This window comes from Lepus europaeus, chromosome 5 (assembly GCF_033115175.1).
Source record: "Lepus europaeus isolate LE1 chromosome 5, mLepTim1.pri, whole genome shotgun sequence".
NCBI classification, from domain to species: domain Eukaryota; kingdom Metazoa; phylum Chordata; class Mammalia; order Lagomorpha; family Leporidae; genus Lepus; species Lepus europaeus.
This window is the reverse complement of record NC_084831.1, coordinates 20,807,963-20,832,414: the sequence shown is the minus strand read 5'-3', so window position 1 is coordinate 20,832,414 and position 24,452 is coordinate 20,807,963. Positions and strand designations below refer to the sequence as shown.

Sequence of the window (24,452 nt, the reverse complement as noted above, 5' to 3'; positions counted from 1 at the left end):
GGTTGTGGAGGTCCGTTAAATTCATGTCCCTTTCAGGCAGGGGGTGGTGTTGAAGCCACTTCCAGGTGTTAGTGACTTGGTAATGTCTTACGTCAACTTCGCTTTTCAATTTTTCAGCTTTTGTGTCTGGTCCTTCTGGTGCCAACTATATGTCGAAGAAACATAAGAGCTCTGCTCTTAGCCTTACAATTCTTCACTCCTTAGCCACGTTCCATCTTCAGACCCTGAGGTAGTGGCACCTTACACTTAGGCCTTTTAAAGCAGAAATGCTGTTTGGGTGCCAGTGATGTCAGTATGGACCTCTCCAGCAATCTAAGCCCTCAGCCTTGTGAAACGGAAAGACTGATGGGCTGGCTCATTGGGTCTTTGCCTGTGGCAGACTTCTTTAGAAAAAACCTTGAACAATCGATTAAGATACGACCTTATGATTTTTAAGTGATCAAATGGAGACCAAATAAATTGTGTCTACAGAGTACAAGCAGACTTCATTTGGCCGGGTGGTAATAAAAAAAGTTGTTCACAAGGTGCTAAGAGAAAGGATGTTGATGAAAAGCTGGGTAGAAATCACCACTTCACCAGCTCTCCGGGGAAAGCTTCATGAAGGTTTGCATCAGTGATACACACAGTGTTCAGTGTCTAATGGTGCATGGTTTTTTAGTCTGAGTGTTTGAAAATTGAATCTTGACTCCATTACTTGTAACCTGTGTGACCATGAGCAGGTGACTTACGCCTCAGCTTCCTGATCCCAAGAACAGTACATATTTATAGTGTTTGTGGGCACAGGAAAATAAGAAAAGCATTTAACATAGTAACTTGTTGGTTGTCAGGGCCCAAATGTTTTCCAAATGGTCATTCACACGCAGAGCCCTTAACTTCCTCAGCCTGCATTCTGGGCCTCCTCTTCAGCTGTAAAACAAGGCTAGTCTACACGAGTGGTCCACAGACTTAGACAAGTCATGCACCAGGAAAACAAAACGTAATAAAAGGTCATTGACGTTTGACAACGAAAGGAATTTAAAAATGAAATCTGCCATCTAACATCAGTTTTTCATTATAATTTTGTATTGCAATTTTTAAAAAGATTTATTTATCTGAAAGGCAGTGACAAAGAGGAAGAAACAGACATCTTTCAGTTGCTGGTTCGCTCCCCAAATGGCCACAACAGCCAGGAACCCCAAATTCCATCTGGGTCTCCCATCTGTATGGCAGGGCCTAGTACCTAGGCTCATATCTTTTGCTGCCTTCTCAGGTGAGTCAGCTGGGACGGGAGCCGGTGCTCCGATATGGGATGCTAGCAACCCAAGTGGCAGCTTAACCCACTGCACAATACTAGCCCCACTTTAATAATTATTTTTAAAGATATACTTGTTTATTTGAAAGTCAGAGGCACAGAGAGGGTGAAGCAGAGAGAAAGAGAGGAGGGAGGGAAAGAGGGAGGTAGAGAAAAAGAGATCTTCCATCCACTGGTTCACTTCCCAAATGGCCACAACAACCACGGCTGAGCCAGGCCAAAGCCAGGAGCCAGGTGCTTCTTCCAGGTCTCCCATGAGGGTGCAGGGGTCCAAGCACTTTGGCCATCTTCCTCTACTTTCCTAGGCGCATTAGCAGGGAGCTGGATCAGAAGTGGAGTAGCTGGAACTCAAACCGATGCCCATAAAGGATGCCGGCACTGCAGGCAGCAGCTTTACCAGCCACAGCATTGACTCCCATTTTAGTAATTTTAAAATACCATTTTATAAAAATTGGCAGAACATTATCTCAGACTCAGGAGGAACTTTTAAAAAGCCAACTACAGCATTTTTCTCATTTCTCTATGAACTGATTAAAAACTTGGTGCTTAACCACAGTCCAGCATTACACTGTGTATTGTTTCAAGTTTATTCTTTAAAAATTTAAAGTGCTAGGAGCAAGTGTTGTGGCGTAGCAGGTAAAGCCGCCACCGGAGATGCTGGCTGCTTCACTTCCAATGCAGCTCCCGGCTGATGGTCTAGGAGAGCAGCAGCAGATGGCCCAGGTGTTTGGGACCCTGCACCCACGTGGGAGACCTGGATGACACTCCTGTCTTCAGCCTGGCTCAGTCCTGGCAATTGAGGAATTTAGGGGGTGAACCAGAGGATGAAAGATCTTTTTGTCTCTCTGACTTACAAATAAATAAATAAATCTTTTTTTTTAAAGTGATACATGTCAATCAAATTTTATGTTGGCAAAGTATCAAAATGGACTACATCAATTGGACTGATGTAGAATTAGGGGTTGGGAATCAAAATCTCCATTTTCAGGTTAAATGGAGCTTTTAAAGTAGTTGTATTTTGTGGTTCTGGAAAGTAATATTGCAAACTCCTTTGAAGGCTAGGGACACAGTACACAGGATTGGAAAAACAGGGAAGCAGCAGGCAATTGCTACCTTTCAGGGAATAGGATGGACTGGAGATCTGAGTTGGCTCAGGGCTGCACTTATTAACCAAAAGCGAACAGTGCATCCCATGACTGAGGTCAGTCTCCAAATAGAAATAAAAACTGAATGCAGAGTTCTAGTTTGTTTAGACGGAAATGTATTTTCTTTCTTCTTCTTCTTCTTTTTTTTTTTTTTTGACAGGCAGAGTGGACAGTAGAGACAGAAAGGTCTTCCTTCACCATTGGTTCACCCTCCGATGGCCGCTGCGGCCGGCACGGTGCGGCCAGCGCACCACGCCTACCCAAAGGCAGGAGCCAGATGCTTCTCCTGGTCTCGCCGCGGCTCAATAGGCTAATCCTCCGCCTTGCGGTGCCGGCACACTGGGTTCTAGTCCCGGTTGGGGCACTGGATTCTGTCCTGGTTGCCCCTCTTCCAGGCCAGCTCTCTGCTGTGGCCAGGGAGTGCAGTGGAGGATGGCCCAAGTGCTTGGGTCCCTGCACCCGCATGGGAGACCAGGAGGAAGCACCTGGCTCCCGGCTTCAGATCGGCACAGTGCCAGCTGTAGCAGCCATCTAGGGGGTGAACCAACGGAAGGAAGACCTTCCTCTCTGTCTCTCTCTCTCACTGTCTATAACTCTACCTGTCAAATAAAAAAAAAAAAAAAGAATTTCTAATGTGTGGGGCCAGCGTTATGACACAGCAGGTAGAGCTGCCACTCCCAATACCAGCATCCCATATGGGAGTCAGCTCGTGTCCCAGCTGCTTCACTTCCAAATCCAGCTCCCTGCTAATGGCCTGGGAAAGCAGCAGAAGATGGCCCAAAAGTTTGGGCCCCTGAACCCACATGTGAGGCCCAGATAAAGCTCCTGGTTCCTGGCTTGCATCTAGCCCAGCACTGGCTGTTGCGGCCATCTGGGGAGTGAACAAGCAGATGCGAGATCTCTGTCTCTCCCCCTCTCTCTGTAACTGACTTTCAAATAAATACACCTTTAAACATAAAAAATGTCTGATGTGAAGCCACAGTTAGGAGCCACTCTCCTAGAACACAGTCCTCACAAAGATAATCAAGGTGCAGATGAAGGCTTCTGAGCACAGGCTGTTATAAGCACCTGGCATCTCTTTGGCAACTACCACGAATTCTAGGCCAAGCTCCTATCTGCTCCCCCTGGCCACAGTACAACCACAACTGGACCACACAGTATTACAGAACTATGAACACTTTATTTTACCCGAATTCAAATAGTTTTTCAAAAACTTTTTTTTGTATTTCATGAATGTTACAAATGATGTATCCAAGTCCAACCGAAATGTGGATCCGAAAGGGCAGTGACCAGAGCATCAGGGAATCGCCTCTTAAGCTGCTGCCTGGGCTGCTTCGCCACCTCAACAGCTCTGTCCTGTCGTCCAAGGAAAGGCAGCAACACCTGTTCCACTCCCAGTGCAACCCTCACCTGGTTTCCAGTCTTCTTGCCAAATCTTAATTTATTTCACAACAGCACATTATCTAATACCTACCCTCATTAGGGTGCAGACTCATAAAAACTTAACTACAAAAGCTTTTAAAATGTTTATTCGTATTAAGTAGGTGGAATGTGCAAGAGTGCAAAGAAACTTAGGCATCTGGGCCCTTGTTTTCCCACCGTTCACATTAGCTTAGTACAAGAAGATTAAGTAACATTAAGAGAAATGACAAAAAGGAATATAAATATACCCAGGGTGGCCAAATCCTCTAAATGAGTAAAGGATGAACCGAAACTGTTGGCCCCATTCATATTTAAGAGCCTAAACAGATTATGTTCCCTTTAACTTGTTCTAGGCCTGTGAAAAAGGGAAGTGAACAACATTTATATTACAAGACAGCAATCTTTTATTGAAACATATTTTGTCTAAACTATGCAAGGAGAGATTAATCTCTTGTTCATAAATTAGGGTAAGTCTAACATCACTATTCCAAACTATTATTATTTACAAAAATGAACCTTTGCTTTGCTTTATCACAGGTTCACAGGACTGTTTTAAACCAACTTCAGTATAGCTTTCAAAATCTTCCTGCTGTCAAGTGCCCAGGAATCCTTACAGGGTAGGGGGCAGCTTTTGACAGCAACATTCATCATTTACCAGGAATGTAGAACTACAAGTGCGTAACAACAAACGATTAAATCATTCCAAACAATGCCTACTTGCTTTCCAAAAGCATGCTATGCCTAATTCTTCCTTTAGATGCAGACAGGAGGGTGAGGGACCCCCCCCCCCCAGACTATAGTGCTGTTCATTAAATTCACCTCTTGAAAAAGTGGGCAAAATGGCTTAGTGTGTAAGCGGATGAACTGCTGTGGATGACACTAGCAGAAAATAAACTGTAAACCCAGATTAGGAACATGTACCCGAACAACTGATCAGCTCGAATAAATACTTTTCATTAAATCTTAATCACATGTGCAATTTTTACTTTCCAGTTAAATATAGTGCCAAAATTTTGCAAAACAAATAGAGAATAGGCTTCTTAGAAATTCAAATTAAAATGTTAAATAATAAAAATTCCTGGCCTATTATACAGTTTCTGACATACTCCAATTATGCTGGGTGCCAGAAAGCAATTCATTTTAGTTGCTAGGAAAAAGGTAAATTTTGTATACACATAAAAAGACAATATTACGAGTCTGTAGTGTTGCCTGTCAAAAAAGCATACAGAGAATGGAATTTTCAATAAACTTTTGGGATACAGGGCAATCAGAATACAAGAGAAAGCAAAATCCACATAAATTAATTCCTAATTGGAGAAACGATAAAATGTATACATGTATTGATAAATACTGTCTCCATGGGTCACTAATTCCAAGGACTAGTTAGTAGTTAGTTTCTAACTAAGTTGATACAGGACGTTCTGGTATGTGCGCTCCTCTTGTGATCAGTTTGTTCTGGCAAGACTCCAACCAGCACTTGCCCTTGAAAACAGTTCAGCAGGAGAAGGCTTTGAGGCAACCACACTTCATTTCCCATACACTACCCAGAAAACAATTATCAAGACTGCAATAATCACTGACAGGACAAGCACCAGGATGCACATCTTCTTGCGAGATTTTTTCTGGGGAAAGAAATATGTGAAGAAGACACTCATGAAACAAAAGTTTTAATATCTAAGACTCCAAGAGTGCTTCATAAATCTGCCTCCTTGTAATTCAAAATTAACTCTATGCATGCACAAATAGGCAGAGACCATTCACAAAATCTCAACAGTCACCAGCACTAGGCAGCGGTGTAAGTTTTAATTCTGGGTCCTTAAATACAGTTTTGCAAAGGAGCAATACCTATTATGCTAGGAATTATTTATAAAAATAATGCTATTGGGGCTGGAGCTGTGGCATAGCGGGTAAAGCTGCTGCCTGCAGTGCCAGCCCATATGGGTGCCGGTTCAAGTCCCGGCTGCTCCACTTCCAATCCTGCTCCCTGCAAATGCACCTGGAATAGCAGCAGAAGATGGCCCAAATGTTTAGGCCCCTGCATCCACATTGGAGACCTGGAAGAAACTCGTGGCTCCTGGCTTCAGATCGGCCCAGCTCCGGCCATTATGGCCATTTAGGGAGTGAACCAGTGGATAGAAGACTCATTCATTCATTCTCTCTCTCTCTGCCTCTGCCTCTCTGTAACTCTACATTTCAAATAAACCTTTAAAGGGGGAGGGGACAGTGTTGTGGCATAGCAGGTAAAGCTGCCACCTGCTGACACTGGCATCCCATATGGGTGCTGGTTTGAGTCCCCACGGCTCCACTTCCAATCCAGCCCCCTGCTAATGTGCCTGGGAAGGCAGCGGAAGATGGCCCAAGCACTTGGGCCCCTGCACCCACACTGGGAGACCTGGAAGAGGCTTCTGGCTTTTGGCTTCAGTTTCAGCCATTTGGAGAGTGAACAGATGGATGAAGAGTTCTCTCTCTGTGTCTCTCCCTGACACTCTATAACTCTACCTTTCAAACATATAAATCTTGAAAAAAAATATTATTTGTCATATGTATTTTAGTAAGTTTATACCTATTATAAAATTTAATATGCATTGGGAAAAAAAAGGCAAGCAGAAAAATAATCACCCATAGATCAAACTGTTGATGTTTTGATTGTAACTCCTGATCTTTTATCTATGCATATTGTTATCTGCATACATAGTGAATGATGTTTTTTTCTCACTTAATGTTTTGTATAAACATCTTTGTTAATACAATTTTTTCATAAATATCACTTAATTCTCACATCATATAATACCAAGTCGATGTGTATAAAATTATTCCTTACCATTAGACACTAAAGACATCATGTAGTTTATAAAGGAAAAATTATTATTGAACACAATTTCTTTAAGAACAGGTAGTCTAGGAACATGGAAAATGACTGAAACACTAGTTCCAAAAAGCCATGAAAACCAAACAGAGGAAAGGAGAAGGACCTCACGTTCATGGTATTTTCACACTGAGATAGAGACCCAGATAAATCATAAAACCAGTTTCAACTAGTAAGTAGAACTTTACTTTGCAGGAACAGTTCCAGTATGACTAAGCTCTACTTATTCAGATATAAGTAACAGTTGAAGTGGTCTGTGTCCATCTTCTGTGCCAAAAGTCAACACAAATCCTGTGAAACCCTGCTTTAACTGTACCTCTTCCTATCCTAATGGAAGCACATCTCAGCTGGTTAGGATGTAAGATTAGTCTTACACCATTTATATTCTAGGTTTCATGCTAGCTTATAGGTTATTAGCTTTGCAGCTCTGAGGTTTCTGTATATGTTTATTCATGGTTTGATGACATTTTGTAGATCTCCCTGCAAAGGAAATACTAAAAGTGGGACTGGACCTGCAAGTATGACTGCTTGGCTCCAGCTTCAGCCTAAGCAAAAGGCTGGGCTGTGCTCAGCGTCAGTGCACCGTGGTGGCCATGAAGTCTGCAGCACAGAGTGACTTTCTTAGGTTCTTGCTTTACCTGATAGTAAGCAGCTCGCTGTAACTGATCAGTTGCTCTTTCAACGTGCACCTCTGAACTTTCCACATTGGCTTCTATGCTGTCTGCAAAGAGAAGGATGGTGCATATTTTAGCACACCCAGATGTGTCAAGGCTAAAAACTGAACCTACTTCTGATGTTAGGGGTTTCTGTTTCATTCCTATCCCAGTTAAGATATCAGAAGTTACTACCTGGATAAGAACATAGCCCTATTCTTAGAAATAAACACTGAAGTATTTAGGGACAAGAGACTCATCCATAAATGCTTCAGGAAAAATTATGTATACATGAATACATTCTGTCTCTGTCTTGCTCTCACTTGTGCGTGCATATGCGTGTGTGCACGCAAACACACACACAGAGTACATCAAAAAGCAAATGACGTAGAATGTTAACAAGAAGTAAACCTAAGTAAAGGTTAAAAGGAGTTCTTTGCAGTATTTTTATTTTTACAGCTTTTTATGAACTTGAAATTATTTCCATACAAAAAGCTTAAGAAAGAGTAATTGTGCAAGTTTCTGGAGATAAAAGTTGGGAAGCTAGTAGCTATTAAATAGAGATTTACCAAGAGGCTTTGGCAAGTGAATGTGACTGAATATTCATGGAAACCTCACTTTAACTTCTACATTGATAACATAAGAAAACTGCTAACACAATGAATTTTAAAAACCTTTATGGGGCTGGCACTGTGGCGTAGTGGGTTAGGCCACTGCCTGCAGTGCTGGCATCCCATATGGGTACCGGTTCAAGTCCCGGCTGCTTCACTTCTGATCCAGCTCTCTGTTGTGGCCTGGGAAAGCAGTAGAAGATGGCCCAAGTCCTTGGGCCCCTGCACCCACGTGGGAGACCCAGAGGAAGCTCCTGGCTCCTGGCTTCGAATCAGTGCAGCTCTGGACATTGCGGCCAATTGGGGCGTGAACCAGTGGATGGAAGATCTGTCTCTCCCTCTGCCTCTCCTCTGTGTAACTCTGACTTTCAAATAAATAAATAAATCTTAAAAAAAAAAAAAAAATCTTTAAGGCCGGTGCCCTGGCTCACTTGGCTAATCCTCCATGTGAGGCGCCGGCACCCCAGGTTCTAGTCCTGGTTGGAGCGCCGGGTACTAGTCCCAGTTGCTCCTCTTCCAGTCCAGCTCTCTGCTGTGGCCTGGGAGGGCAGTGGAGGATGGTCCAAGTGCTTGGGTCCCTGCACCTGCATGGGAGATCAGGAGGAAGCAGCCGACTCCTGACTTCAGATCGGCGCAGTGCTGGCCATGGCGGCCATTTGGGGAGTGAACCAACGAAAGGGAGATCTTTCTTTCTGTGTCTCTCTCACTGTCTATAACTCTCTCTCTGTCTCTCTCTCTCACTGTATAACTCTGCCTGTCAAAAGTAAATAAATAAATAAATAAATAAATGAAAAATCTTTAAATAACCTTCCTAAACTTTAATTCTATAGCTGACATGTCTTACTTGTTGCACCAAACACTATCAACTCACCTCAAGGTTAAAAGTGCCAATAATACATACCAATCAGGTCACCCTGGTCATGGATCATCATGGCCAAATCTTTAAATATCTGATTGACATCCAAAATATCTGCCTAAGAAAGACAAAAAAACTATTAACTACCATTAAGCAACATGTTAGCAGATTTATTTCTTCTACTTACCTAAAGTTTTGGCTGTTAACATAATACATGTGTTTTCTTTTTTGTTTTATTGCTTTTTAATTTGAAAGGCAGGGAGAGGGAGAGGGGGAGAGGGGGAGAGGGAGAGAGAGAGAGAGAGAGAGAGAGAGAGAGAGAGAAAGAGAGATTGATTGAGATTGATTTTCCATCTGCTGGTTCAGTCCCCAAATACCCACAACAGTTCAGCCAGGCTGGGCCAGACTGAAGCCAGGAGCCAGGAATGCCATCTAGGTCTCCCAGGTGCGTGGCAGGAATCCAGGCACCAAGGCATCTCTGCTGCCTCCCAGGGTATGCATTAGCAAGAAGCTGGATCAAAATGGAGGTAGAATTTGATTCCAGGCACTCTGACATAGGATGAGCCCAGTAGCTCTTCACGTAATTCTACAGCCAGTCCAAGGGGCAGAGGGGCTTCCTGCTTGTGGGTATCTCCTCCTTGCATTCCCTAGGTAGCATGATCCTCTGTAAACAGAGGTACAAAGTCACAGTAAGTTGTCGCTGGGAGGCACTCACAGGCATTCCAAGCTGGGCTTAACCTAACCATGCCATAATACCCACTCCTCTGTGTTTTTAATCTATAAATGATGCTTTTTCCACAAATAGAAAATGATCTATCACTACCCACCTAACATTGTTAACAAAGAAGGAATATGAACTGAACATGCTACCTGGGAAGCAGCAAGATCACCCACGCCCAGACAGCCTAGAGGAGAAGCTGACACGCTGGTATGGACAAATTCTGCATGCACTAGCCCTAAACTGAGCCTACACTGGGCCTTACGACAAAGCCTATGAGTGCCTCCCAGCAACAACGGACTGGGACTTTGCACCAGGGAGCTTAGATAGCTTACAGAGGACCATGCTGCCTGGGAGTGCAAGGAGGAGATACCCCCACAGGTAGTCTCTGTGCCCCTTGGACTGACTGTAGACCCCTGTGAGGAGCTACTGGACTCTACATTGTCACTTGGACATTTCCTATAAATAGTTCTCAACTGATTGACTAAGAGACGCTCAGTTTGTGGATAGCAGTTCCAGGGTGAATGGAAAGCACCCTTTTTGGAAGGCTGCTACTCTGACAGAGGAAGGTAACAAAGCTACCTTTTTATGGATGTTAGCAGTTTATTGACCGAATATTTGTAAATAGTCTGTTTGGGCAGGTAAAATTCTGTAATGCAGTGTTTGAAACAGGAGAAAAATAGAAAGTTAAGCTTCTACCTGCAATGCCATATCCCATTTGAGTGCTGTTTCGAGTCCTGGCTGCTCCACTTCCAATCCAGCTCCCTGCTAATGCACCTGAGAAAGCAGTGAAAGATAGCCCAAGTACTGGGCCCCTGTACCCACATGGGAGACCCAGAAGTAGCTCCTGGCTCCTGGCTTTGGCCTGGCCCAGCCCTGGCTGTTATGGCCATTTTGGGAGTGAACCAGTGGATGGAAGATATTTCGCTCTCTCTCTTTCCTTCTCTCTGTATCTCTGCCTTTCAAATATAAAAATAAATCTTAACCAAAAAAGTGGGGGGCGGGGGGTGCCCAAATAGGGCATGGCACTACAGAATTTTGAGATGTGCATTTGAGCAGGATGTACTGATGTCCATCAGAAGAACTCCTAGGTTCAAAGGGTGACTGGACCAGCTCTCTGCTGTGGCCTGGGAAGGCAGTGGAGGATGGCCCAAGTGCTTGGGCCCCTGCACCCACATGGGAGATCAGGAGGAAGCACCTGGCTCCTGGCTTCGGATCAGCGTAGCTCTGGCTGTGGCAGCCATTTGGGGGGTGAACCAGCAGAAAGAAGACCAAAACCTTTCTTTCTGTCTAACTCTATCTGTCAAAAACAAAAAACAAAAGGTGACTGGAATCATAACTAGCATCTCAAACATGTGCTAAGATTCTATTATAGTTGGGGCAGTCTGCAAGTTGCTGTGGATATGTATGGCTAAGTGGCATGAATGTGTGTATGCAATAAGTACACAGTATGAGTAAGATAAATAAGAAAGGGATTACATAGGAAATGGCTAACAAATAGTGTATAGAAGGGCGTGCAGAAGACCTTGTGAAAGAGGTAGCATGTGAGTGCCTTTTTTTAAAGAAGTTATGTGCTATATATATAGCCAAACTTGACTTTTTTATTTTTTTAAGATTTATTTATTTGAAAGACAGAGTTACAGAGAGAGACAGTGAGAGATCTCCCATCCACTGATTCACTCACCAAATGGCCACTATGGCCAGAGCTCAGCCAGGCTGAAGCCAGGAGCTAGGAGTTTCTTTTGGGTCTCCCACATGGGTATAGGAGCCTAAGCCCTCAGGCCATCTTTCACTGCTTTCCCACGTGCATTAGCAGGGATCGGGATCTGAAGTGGAGCAGCTGGGATCTGCCTATATGGCATGCCAACATCGTAGGTGGTGGCATAACCCTATACGCCACAATGCCAGCCCCCCTTAGTGCCTTAAAGCAAAGGAGAAGCCACATAAACAGAAAAGAAACTGAGTTAAAGATCAAAAAAGGGCTGGCACTGTGGTGTAGTGGGTAAAGCTGCTGCCTGCAGTGCCAATATCCCATATGGGTGCTGGTTCCAGTCCCGGCTGCTCCACTTCTGATCCAGCTCTCTGCTACGGCCTGAGAAAGCAGTAGAGGGTGGCCCAAGTGTTTGGGCCCCTGCACCCACGTGGGAGACCTGGAGGAAGCTCCTGGCTCCTGGCTTCGGATCAGCACAGCTCCGGCCATTGTGGCCAACTGGGGAATGAACCATCAGACGGAAGACCTCTCTCTCTCTCTGCCTCTCCTCTTTCTGTATAACTCTGACTTTCAAGTAAATAAATAAATAAATCTTTAAAAAAGAAAGAGAAAAAAAAGTATGTTGTAAAATTTAATTGTCGGGGTCAGTGCTGTGGCCTAGTAGGCTAAGCTTCCATCTGCGGTGCCAGTGTCCCATATGGGCACTGGTTCAAGTCCCGGCTGCTCCATTTCTGATCCAGCTCTCTACTATGGCCTGGAAAGGCAGTAGAAGATGGTCAAAGTGCTTGGGCCCCTGTACTCCAGTGTGGGACCCGGAAGAAGCTCTTGGCTTCTGCCTTCAAATCGGTCCAGCTTCAGCCATTGCGGCCATTTGGAGAGTGAACCAGCAGATGGAACATCTTTTTCTCTGTCTCTCCCTCTTGCTCTCCTTAAATAAATAATCTTTTATATATATATATATATATATATATATACACACACACACACACACATATATATAAAATTGTCTATTTTATCATTTACTACCATAAAATACTTGCACATAAGTGGATTTGTGCAGTCCTAGTGAGCAGTAAAGTATTTGTTTCCCTTGCTCTGTTCTTCTTGTGTCTTTCTCAAGGAGACCACATGACTGAGGAAACCATTTGGGTACTCCTGAGCACCAAGGCCTATATCCTGACAATGGTTCAAACTCACCATTGTTAACACTGGAACAGAGAAACAGACAATATGCAAAACTCATACACACCTCATTTCATATTTTTCATAGTAACTGAGAAAAAATTCAAGTGTACTAAGGCCAGATAGCTGCAGACTGTCAAACAGGAAACAACTTGGTTCTTACCTCCAGCTGCCGAATTGCTGTCTCCCTCTCTTTAATAAGCTCCAGGTCCTGCTCGGTGATGGCCGCCTCATCCTCCTGGCTCTGCATCTGGTTCCACTCCTCATGGCTACAGGGAGACAGGTACACTGAGTCCTCTGCTCAAGGTGTGATGACACCTATCTACAATACTGCCACTGCCAGCAAAGCCTCTCCAGACTCATTACCAGGGTTACAACTCTGATATCAACACGAAGTCCTGGAGGGCCACACTCTTCATATCAAGAGGCAAAGAGCTGGTAATAGGCTCCAAGGAAACAAAGTGTCAGCTTCCATGGGCAAAACTGAGATGAAGTAGAATTACAAGGGTTGGGATTCCTGGCTGGTTCCATTGAAGGGTATACTCTAAAGTCTTGCTAGGATTTGCCAGACAAGGAAAGCAATGTGAACTCACTGAGGCATGCTTCCTATTATAGTAGGCCCAAAACACCTTGAAATCCACTGTTGTGCATTTTCCCAACGTATGGATGAACCATCCTTCTTGGCCACAGTATTATAGAACATCCTCCATGTGCTGGAGATGCGAAGTTGATAAGAGAGTCCCCCAGACCTCCGAGGAACTCAAGAACATCATGTAGGGTGATGGATACAGATCTATGATAAAATTCAGCATATTAAGTTCTAAACTAATGTCACAAATATGTCTAAGGGATTAGTTTAGGGAACTTAAGAAAAGATAACTCTTTCAGATACAAATTGTCTGCTTTTCTTCTTAATATTCCTAGAAGATGAGCTGTCCTATTTTAGAGGTGAGTAAGCAGATACCCAAGAACTCTGAAGAATGCAACTCTGAATTAGAGGCAAAATGATCCGTAGACGTGTGGGTTCATACCTATTCCTAATGAGTCAAGGTCTCTCCCAAACACATAGACATCAAGAGTTTCTTGGAATTTTTTATTCACCTTGACATTATTCCTTTCATAATTCAAAGATCTTACAAGAATCTATGGTTTGACCTTTTATTATGTGGATTATCAATTACCCACCACAGATCTCTTTTATTTTGTCCTCCTTTTTTACTCATTTCCCTTTTAAGATTTATTTATTTGTTTGTTTGTTTGTTTGAAAGGTAAAGTGACAGAGATCTTCCATCCATTGGTTCACTCCTCAGATGGCTGCAATAGCCAGGTTTGGGCCAGGCAGAAGCCAGGAGCCAAGAACTCCATCCTGGTCTCCCACACCGGTGGCAGGGACCTAAGTACTTGGGCCATCCTCTGTGGTGGAATGAGAAAGTGAGAAGGTCATGTCAAGATGGCCACTGACAAATGTGGTGGAATGAGAAGGTGAGGTCATGCCAAAATGGCCACTAACAACAGAAACTGACTGACAACAGGTCGTGATTGGATGGCTTCAGAAACCACATGAGCCTGACTGGCAAAAGGCTGTGGCAGCTGTAGCAACTGAAATAAATGAGTCTGCAGGCTGCTTGCCTCAGGCCTGCTTTCACCTGACTCCCGGGGTCTGTGTGGTGACTCCGTGCCTCTTGCCCCACCACGTTCTTCCTCTCAGAAACGAATCCACCTCAACAGTCCTCCACTGCCTTCCCAGCACATTAACCAGAAGCTGGATCAGAAGCAGAGCAGCCAGGATTGGAACTGGCACACTGATATGAAATGCAGGTGTCACAAGCAGTGGCTTAACACACTGTGCCACAATGCTGGCCCTACTCATTGATTATTTCTCTCTCTCTTTTTTTTTTTGACAAGCAGAGTGGACAGTGAGAGAGAGAGAGAGAGAAAGGTCTTCCTTTGCCGTTGGTTCACCCTCCAATGGCTGCCTCGGCCGGCGCATTGCGCTGATCTGAAGGTAGGAGCCAGGTGCTTCTCCTGGTCTCCCATGGGGTGCAGGATCCAAGCACTTGGGCCATCCTCCACTGCACTCCCAGGCCATAGCAGAGAGCTGGCCTGGAAGAGGGGCAACCGGGACAGAATCTGGCGCCTCGACCGGGACTAGAACCCGGTGTGCCGGCGCCGCAAGGCGGAGGATTAGCCTAGTGAGCTGCGGCGCCGGCCTGATTATTTTTCAAGTCAAAAAATAAGTATAGAGATACATTGGCCAGCATTGTGGCATAGCAGGTAAAGTTGCCACCCATAGCACCAGCACCCCATATGGGTGCTGGTTTGAGACCTGGCTGCTCCACTTCTGATCCAGCTCCCTGCTGATGCACTTGGGAAGGCTGCAGAAAATGGCCCAAGTCCTTGGGCCCCTGAATCCACATGGGAGACCAGGATGGAGCTCCTGGTTCCTGGCTTCGGCCTGGCCCAGCCCTTGCAGCCATTTTGGGAGTGAACCAGCAGATGGAAGACTTCTCTCTTTCTGCCTCTCTCTCCCTATAACTCTTTCAGTTAAATAGGTAAATTTTTTTTTAAAAAAGATTTATTTATTTACTTATTTGAAAGTCAGAGTCACACAAAGAGAGAAGGAGAGGCAGAGAGAGAGAGATGTCTTCTATCCGCTGGTTCACTCCCCAATTGGCAGCAACGGCCAGAGCTGTGCTGATCTGAAGCCAGCAGCCAGAAGCCAGGAGCTTCCTCTGGGTCTTCCCATATGGGTTCAGGGGCCCAAGGACTTGGGCCATCTTCTACTCATTTCCCAGGCAATAGCAAATAGCTGGATCGGAAGTGAAGCAGCCAGGACTGGAACCAGCACCCATATGGGATTCCAGCACTGCAGGCAGCAACTTTACCTGCTATGTCAGCCCCAGTAGATAAATCTCTAAAAAAAATTATAAAGATATAGACTCCCATCACAATTATCCAGCAGGTTGTATCAATAATTCTTTTACCTGTCAAACGAGACAAGCTGCTCCTCTCTTTGCCTCTCTTCCGCCTAGAAAACACATGGTATTATTGACATTATTCAGAAATATGCCGCAGACACCAAAAACAAGGGTTTCTTTAGCTACAGTGTAAAGAAGCGACAAAGCCCTTGGCTCCAACAGGATCTGTATGATGACACAGGACTCTGACAATCTGTCTTAACTAAGAAAAAGGTTGAAAGCAATTTTGCCTTCCACTTTGGACTTAGACCAGAAACCACACTAAATAGTATGAAGAACATGGACAAGAGCAACAACAATCTTTTTTAAAAATGGGAGGGAAGGGGGAAGACAGGTAAGGAAAGGGTTTAAATCTTTCAAGAAAACAAATTTTAAGAAAATATAAATATTTTCTTCATGAATATAGCATATTAGGTATTATAGTGGCAAACTCACTCCAAAAAATCAGATTAATACACATATTATTCTGTAATTTAAAAACAAAGAAATGTTAAAGATAAATCAATTTCCTTTTTTTTTTTTTGTGACAGGCAGAGTGGATAGTGAGAGAGAGAGAAAGGTCTTCCTTTTTGCCGTTGGTTCACCCTCCAATGGCCGCTGCGGCCTGCACATCGCACTGATCCAAAGCCAGGAGCCAGGTGCTTCTCCTGGTCTCCCATGCGGGTGCAGGGCCCAAGGACTTGGGCCATCCTCCACTGCCTTCCCGGGCCATAGCAGAGAGCTGGCCTGGAAGAGGGGCAACCGGGATAGAATCCGGCGCCCCGACCGGGACTAGAACCCGGTGTGCCGGCGCCGCAAGGCGGAGGATTAGCCTGTTAAGCCACGGCGCTGGCCTTCAATTTCCATTTTAAAAGACTTTTATCACTTTGTGTTGCTATGTGGGGGCAAACTGTTGAAATCTTTACTTAATATATACTAAACTGATCTTCTGTATATAAAGAGAATTGAAAATGAATCTTGATGTGAATGGAAGGGGAGAGGGAGCAGGAAAGGGGAGGGTTGCGGGTGGGAGGGAAGTTATGGGGGGGAGGAAGCCATTGTAATCCATAAGCAGTACTCTGGAAATTTATATTCATTAAATAAAGGTTAAAAAAAAAAAAAAAGACTTTGGCCGGCGCCGCAGCTCACTAGGCTAATCCTCCGCCTTGCGGCGCCAGCACACCGGGTTCTAGTCCCAGTTGGGGCGCCGGATTCTGTCCCAGTTGCCCCTCTTCCAGGCCAGCTCTCTGCTGTGGCCCGGAGTACAGTGGAGGATGGCCCAAGTTCTTGGGTCCTGCACCCCATGGGAGACCAGGAGAAGCACCTGGCTCCTGCCATCGGATCAGTGCGGTGTGCTGGCCGCAGTGCACCAGCCGTGGCGGCCATTGGAGGGTGAACCAACGGCAAAGGAAGACCTTTCTCTCTGTCTCTCTCTCTCTCTCCACTCTGCCTGTCAAAAAAAAAAAAAAAAAAAAAAAAGACTTTTATCTTCCTATAATGGCAATATAGGACAATCCAAAATGAAAGAAATCCAAAAACGTTGCCCACCCAGAACAACACTATGGGGTTGTTTGATTTTGCCCTTCCTCCCGAGATCAAGAAACAGTGAAAATGTCCTAGAAACCCACTTAATGCTCTCTCCAATTATTTCCCCTCTCCCTCATAAGTAAAATGATCCTGACTTTGTGATTGTGAAAATCATTTCCTTGCATTTTCAAAGCAGTAACATATATCTCTGTTCCATATAATTCTGCCTGGGTCTGAACTTTACCCAAGTGGAGCCATGCTGTTTGCTTTCTCTCACGCTGCATTCGCATCACTCCAGAGGCTGCCAGTCACATGCCTGATGCTGAATGCAGCCACGGTTCATTCATTTTCCTTCCTCTATGGTAACCTGGTGCATGAGTGTCACAGAGTGTTGATCCATTCTACTGCTGACTGATACCTGCATGCTTCCAATGTTTAACTACTACAAATCATGCTGCTATGAACATTACTGTACATTCTGGCACACATTTGTTAGGTTTCCCTAGGGTGGAAGTGCCAGGTCATAAGGCACACGTATTCTATAGATAAAGTTAAAATGTTGCCCAGAGGGTTGTTCCAATTTACACCATTACTGGCCAGATAGGACAGTTCCTGGTGTATCATATCCACAACCACCCTCACTGTATCTCAGGCTCACTGTTGTTTCAATCTGAAATTCTACAATTACGAAGGAAGCTGAGCACCTTCTCATTTACTTGAGCTTTATTTTAAATGATATGCAGGTGTTTATTTGCCGTGTTCCTGCAGGTTGACAGTTGTTCTCATGGAGCGAGAGCACTGGTAGGTAAAATGCTCAGGGCAGTGGCATCAGACTATACCAGCATTACTCATCACCATATTCTCACAGGAAAAAAAAGTCAGCTTGTCCTTAATGAAGCCTTATATATAAACAATTAATCTTGACCTCTCAAAACACAACTTTCTAATAGTCTGTATGATGAAATGGGAAGTACATATGAAGTACTTCAGCTTCCTACAGAAATATGTTTGCTTCCAAGAAAAGCACTTGAGTAACTGAGTTGCAGGCCGAACTACAGCCACTTATTTTAGGGAACAGCATTTTTACTTATGTAATATAGTTTCATTAAAAACTTGGCAAAAATGTTTATAAAACTTTTATACGCCTTTTGATATATACATACAAACATTTCAGATGGCAAATACTTGAAAATCAACAATGTGAGCCTCCCACTTCTAAGAACACAACAGAGTGGTGGCAAGTAAAAACATACACAGAAAAAAACAATTTTTGGAAAACCCGTATCTACCACTATGAAGCACTTCCAGTACTTAAAAAGTTTTCTGTTGAAACTCAGTCATGAGTTTTTCCATTTTATTTGTATATAAAATGTGTCAACATCTAGAAGACTTGCATATCTTGGAACCAATATTTTCTGAATGATAAATATATGATGTTTTAAAAATCATACAATGACAAAAATTCCAAAGTGTAAGATTCCACAATGTAACTGGCTGTTGCCAAGTTTTGATACAGCATCAGAAGGGTAAGCACAACGCTCCAGGGAGCCCACTCGCAGACACGCTCCGGGGAGCCCACTCGCAGACACCCTCTCGGGGAGCCCACTCGCAGACACGCTCCAGGGAGCCCACTCGCAGACACCCTCTCGGGGAGCCCACTCGCAGACACGCTCCGGGGAGCCCACTCGCAGACACGCTCCGGGGAGCCCACTCGCAGACACGCTCTCGGGGAGCCCACTCGCAGACACGCTCCGGGGAGCCCACTCACAGACACTTTTTGGGGAGCCCACTCACAGACAGCCGCGATCCAGCTCTTGCTCTGGCGATGCTCTCCTTCTCCTTTTCCGATACCCTTCTCTGCACAGCCTGGAAATTGTTTAAGGCTGCCGAGAAGTCGTTCATGAGGCGTTCCTTCTGAAGTTTCTGCTGGCGCTAGGAAATTAAGCAAGAACGTGAAATTTCCTATTAACCTAGAATCATTTGTTTTAGTTCCCATTAAAAGCAACAGAATATCCCTTAAAGATTTTCAACTAGAAAAATTAAGAAGTGGACTCATCTTTTTTCCCCCGCCTAAAGATGTTTTTATTTATTTGAAAGGTAGAGTTACAGAAAGACAAGAGAGAGGAAGAGAGACAGAGACAGAGATCTTCCATCCACTGGTTTACTCCCCAAATGGTCACAATAGCCAAGGCTGGGCCGGGCTGAAGCCAGGAGTGAGGAACTCCATCCAGGTCTGCCACATATATAGCAAGAACCCAAGCATTTGGGCCATCACAGGCACATTAGCAGGAAACCAGATCAGAAGCAGAGCGGGGACCCAAACTGGCACCTTGATATGGAATATAGGTGTCCCAAGGGATGGCTTAACCTACTGAGCTACAATGCCTGCACAATACAGACTACATTACTAAGCTTGCTGCTTCTGTTTCTCAGACACACATAGGGGGCTGGCGCCGTGGCGCACTTGGTTAATCCTCCGCCTGCGGTGCCAGCATCCCATATGGCGCCGGGTTCTAGTCCTGGTTGCTCCTCTTCCAGTCCAGCTCTCTGCTGTGGCCCGGTAAGGCAGTGGAGGATGGCCCTAGTGCTTGCGCCCTGCACCCGCATGGCAGACCAGGAGGAAGCACCTTGCTCCTGGCTTTGGATGGGTGCAGAGCCGGCTGTGGCGGTCATTTGGGGAGTGAACCAACAGAAGGAAGACTTCTCTCTCTGTCTCTATCTCTCACTGTCTAACTCTATCTGTCAAATTAAAAAAAAAAAAATTTTTTTTTAAAACACACACACACACACAGGGCACTCGCCCTGTGCCAAAAAACAGAAGTAAAAACTCACCCCTGACTTCAAATACTTTATCACCTATTTTTAGATAAAGGATGTAGACAGACAAGTCAAGTCATTATAAGTAATTGCTATATCCAGTAAATACCACAGGAGTTTAGAGGCAAGAATCAGTAAGAAATTAAGTGGCCAAAAAAGGCCTCAAGAGGAGGTGGACATTGACGGAAAAAAGGCGTGAAAAGCTCAAGGAAGGGGTAAGCTTGTGGAAGCATGAGAAGAGTGAGCAAAGGCACAGCGGCAGAAATCTAAAGAGGTTTCACAGGGACGCACTGTGGCTAGAACCAAAGGTTTATTCATGAGTAGCTAAAAGATAAAATTGGAAAAGCAGGGAAGGGGCTGATTTTTAAAGGCAATGAAGATTTCTAAGGGAGCTTGTTGGGTACAAAATGGTAATTTAGGGGCCACTGTTGTGGCATACTGGGTAGGGCCACTGCTTGCAATGCTGGTATCCCAAATGGGCATTGGTTTGTGTCACAGCTGCTCCACTTCCAATCCAGCTCCCTGCTAAGGGCTGGGGAAAAGGAGTGGAAAGTGGCCCAAGTGCTTGGGCCCCTGCTACCATCATAGGAAACTGGAGGAAGCTCCTGGCTTCAGCCTGGCCCCAGTGCTGGCCGTTGCAGCCATTTGGGGATTGGGCCAGTAGATGGAGGATTTCTCCATCTCTCCCTCTCTCTCTATAACTCCACCTTTCAAATAAAATAAATAAATAAAATTTTTATTCGAAAGGCAGAGTTATAGGGGCCAGCACCGTGGTGTACTAGGCTAATCCTCTGCCTGCGGCGCCGGATTCCCATATGGGCACTGGATTCTAGTCCCAGTTGCTCCTCTTCCAGTCCAGCTCTCTGCTGTGGCCTGGGAAGGTAGTGGAGGATGGCCCAAGTGCTTAGGCCCCTGCACCTGCATGGGAGACCAGGAGGAGACACCTGGCTCCTAGCTTCGGATCTGTGTAGTTCCAGCCATTGCAGCCATTTGGGGAGTGAACCAACGAAAGGAAGACCTTCCTCTCTGTCTCTCTCTCTCACTGTCTACCTGTCAAATAAATAAATAAAAATCTTAAAAAAAAAAAAAAAAAAAAAAGGTAGAGTTACAGAGAGAGAGAGAGAGAGACAGAGACAGAGAGACAGAGAGAGAAAGAAATATTTTTCTTGTGCTGGTTCACTCTCCAGATGGGCACAATGGATGGAGATGGGCCATAACTAAGCCAGGAGCCAGAAGCTTCTTCTGGGTCTCCCATGTGGGTACAGGGGCCCAAACACTTGGGATATCTTCCATTGCCTTCCCAGGCACATTAGTAGGGAGCTGGGTCAGAAGTGGAGCAGCCTGAAATCGAACTGGAGCCCATATGGGATGCTGGCACTGCAGGTGGCAGCTTACCTGCTATACCACAGCACCAGAGCCAATAAATAAATCTTTTTTAAAAAATGGTAATTTAGAAAAATTGGTTGGTAATAGTGTACAAGGTGGAATGGAAAAAGGAAACAAGTCAAAAAGATTATTTCAGTAGTCCAGCTTGAAAGTTAGGAGAACATGGTATTGGTAATGGGCTTACAAAGAATGAATTTAAGAGGGGTCACCATTGTGACACAGAATGTTAAACTGCTGCCTGCAACATGGGCATCCCATGTGAGAGTGACAGTTCGAGTCCCAGCTGCTCTACTTTCCATCTGACTCCGTCCTAATGCACCTGGGAAAACAGTGGAAGATGGCTGAAAAACTTGGACCCTGCCATCCCCGTGGGATACCCAGACGGAATTCCAGGCTCATGGCTTCACCTTGGCCCAGCCCTGGCCATTGCAGCCATTTGGAGAGTGAATCAGCAGTTGAAAGATCTTGATCTCAATCTCTCCCTCTTCCACCGTCACTCTGCTTTCAAATAAATAAATCTTTTTTTAAAAAAGAAATGAGGGCCGGCGCCGCGGCTCAATAGGCTAATCCTCCGCCTGCGGCACTGGCACCCTGGGTTCTAGTCCCGGTTGGGGTGCCGGATTCTGTCCCGGTTGCCCCTCTTCCAGGCCAGCTCTCTGCTGTGGCCAGGGAGTACAGTGGAGGATGGCCCAAGTTCTTGGACCCTGAACCCGCATGGGAGACCAGGAGAAGCACCTGGCTCCTGGCTTCGGATCAGCGCGATGCGCCGGCCGCAGCGGCCACTGGAGGGTGAACCAACGGCAAAAAGGAAGACCTTTCTCTCTGTCTCTTTCTCTCTCTCTCTGTCCACTCTGCCTGTCAAAACAAAACAAAACAAAAAAAATAATAAATAAATAATAACAATAAACAACATTATAACAGTAAGGAGGAGGGAGACATCACTTCCTAACCTCTCCATCCCAAAATTATCTTTTAAATATTTTATTATAAATATTTTCCATTATGATCTTTAATGTTACCTATACTCATCAAGTTGATCAGGTAAATTTTTTTTAAGATTTATTTGAAAGTCAGTTACACACAGAGAGAAGGAAAGGCAGAGAGAGAGAGAGAGAGAGAGAGAGAGAAGTCTTCCATCCGCTGGTTCACTCCCCCAGAGCTACGCTGATCTGAAGCCAGGAGCCAGGAGCTTCTTCCAGATCTCCCATATGGGTGCAGGGGCCCAAGGACTTGGGCCATATTCCACTGCTTTTCCAGGCCATAGCAGAGATCTGGATCGGAAATAGAGCACCCGGGTCTTGAATCAGCGCCCATATGGGATGCTGGCACTGCAAGTGGCAGCTTTACCTGCTATGCCACAGCACCGGCCCTGATCAAGTAAATTTTATGTAAACATTTCTTTTAGACTGTTTCCAGTTTGTTTGTTTGTTTTTTACTTTTTGACAGGCAGAGTGGACAGAGAGAGAGACAGAGAGAAAGGTCTTCCTTTGCCGTTGGTTCACCCTCCAATGGCCGGCGCACCGTGCTGTTCCGAAGGCAGGAGCCAGGTGCTTCTCCTGGTCTCCCATGGGGTGCAGGACCCAAGCACTTGGGCCATCCTCCACTGCACTCCCTGGCCACAGCAGAGAGCTGGCCTGGAAGAGGGGCAACTGGGACAGAATCTGGTGCCCCAAACAGGACTAGAACCCGGTGTGCCGGCGCCGCAAGGCGGAGGATTAGCCTGTTGAGCCACGGCGCCAGCCATGTTTCCAGTTTTTAACTATTTCAAATAAACCTGAAGTGAGCCATTTTAACAGCTAATATTTATACAGTGCTCACCATGTACCAATACTGTCACAACTCGCTTAATTGCACAGCAACCTATAAATTAGGTCCTATGATAGCTCCTATTTTACCGATCAGAAAATCAAAGCACAGAGAGGTACACAATTTGCCCAGGATTTCTCAGTAAATGGCAAAGTTGGAGTGTAAACCAGGACATTTGGATCTAAAGTAAACAGTTGTTATTTTCTCTCAGATTTTCTATTTCCACCTTAGGACAAATTTGCATGAGTGGGGAAATTTTGGTCAAAAGGCACAAACTTTTTTATGACAATAAATACTGTCAATTAGCTTACTTAAGGGTTTTGGGTGAAGCATGAGGAATTCAGTACAATATGTGAAATTTATTTGAAGGCAGTATATTCAGGAGGAGATGTCAGAACACAAACTGGCCAAATGGACCAAAACTTAGACTAGGGGACGAGGCTGGAAAAAGATCTAGGGACCATAATCCTAAGGGTGACAGGGAAATCTGAACGTCCATAGGACTCCTGAGGGAGGAAGCACAGCAGGAGAAAAGTGCACAAGCAGCGGCCGAGCCTTGGGGGAGGCTCACTTCTAGGAGTGACAGCCTCAGGGAAGAGGGCTGAGATCTGGGGGTTGCCAGAACTGGGGACCAAGGAAAGAGAATCATGGAAAGAAACTTGCGGTAGAAACAGGATGTGCAAGAGGGTCAAAGGAAACTGAAGAAAAGTAAATAAACATTCAAAAAAGGCCACTGGATTTGGCAGTTAAATCACTAGTGATGGCAAGTAAATATGGAAAAAAACTGAAAATAGGAGTTATGGTTAATGTATAAGACAGTTATAAAAAGATGGGTTATGGGGCTAAGACTAACTAGATGACAAGACTAGAAAGAAAAAAGGGCACTCAGCACAACAGGCAGAAAGGAATCAAGGAGTTGTATTTCACCAGAGAGGGTCATTTGAGGATCTATTTTGCGTGCTTAATGATCCAAACTAATGGATGGGAACAATGGCATGCATAATCCAAAAATAATTTCTGCTTGCCTTTAGAATACATTAAATGAGAAAACTTTTGGTAGCAAATTTAACTTTCTATTAATATTTCGCTTAGGCTACTATTTAACCCTGAAGCACTTTGAATATTCTGTCTGCACCAGACCCACAGACTCCTTTTTTATTACTATGAAAAAAGTACACACTGCTTAAGTGTATAGCTGAGAAGAAGAAAGGGGTAATTTGAGAGCTGTCTGGGATGTGGATGGCAAGGAGGAACTGGCTTCTAAATGAAGTCAGCACGAATAACATCCAAAACAACTCACAGATGGATAACTAAAAGGTGATTACAGCAAGATGACTTTATTTTTTTAGCCAAGATCAATTAGGGTTTTCACAATTTTTATATTTTTAAAAATGAATTAATTTAAAAAAAAATTTTTTTTTTTTGACAGGCAGAGTGGATAGTGAGAGAGAGAGACAGAGAGAAAGGTCTTCCTTTTTGCCATTGGTTCACCCTCCAATGGCCA

At 44.7% G+C, this 24,452-nt stretch overlaps 1 protein-coding gene across 2 annotated transcripts in view; it reads right to left on the bottom strand.

Annotated features, from left to right (window-relative positions):
- Nucleotides 1-3,949: 3,949 nt before the first annotated feature.
- Nucleotides 3,950-24,452, bottom strand: part of STX12 (syntaxin 12) — a 40,276-nt gene continuing 19,773 nt past the window's right edge. For both annotated transcript variants that reach the window (XM_062190745.1, XM_062190746.1), the window contains exons 4-9: nucleotides 18,734-18,871; nucleotides 15,440-15,483; nucleotides 12,619-12,724; nucleotides 8,890-8,962; nucleotides 7,363-7,445; nucleotides 3,950-5,480 (exon numbers count right to left, since the gene is read on the bottom strand). In XM_062190745.1, coding sequence (XP_062046729.1) covers nucleotides 5,385-5,480; nucleotides 7,363-7,445; nucleotides 8,890-8,962; nucleotides 12,619-12,724; nucleotides 15,440-15,483; nucleotides 18,734-18,871 — 540 coding nt within the window. In that variant the 3' untranslated portion in view covers nucleotides 3,950-5,384. The remainder of the gene's footprint in view (nucleotides 5,481-7,362; nucleotides 7,446-8,889; nucleotides 8,963-12,618; nucleotides 12,725-15,439; nucleotides 15,484-18,733; nucleotides 18,872-24,452) is intronic.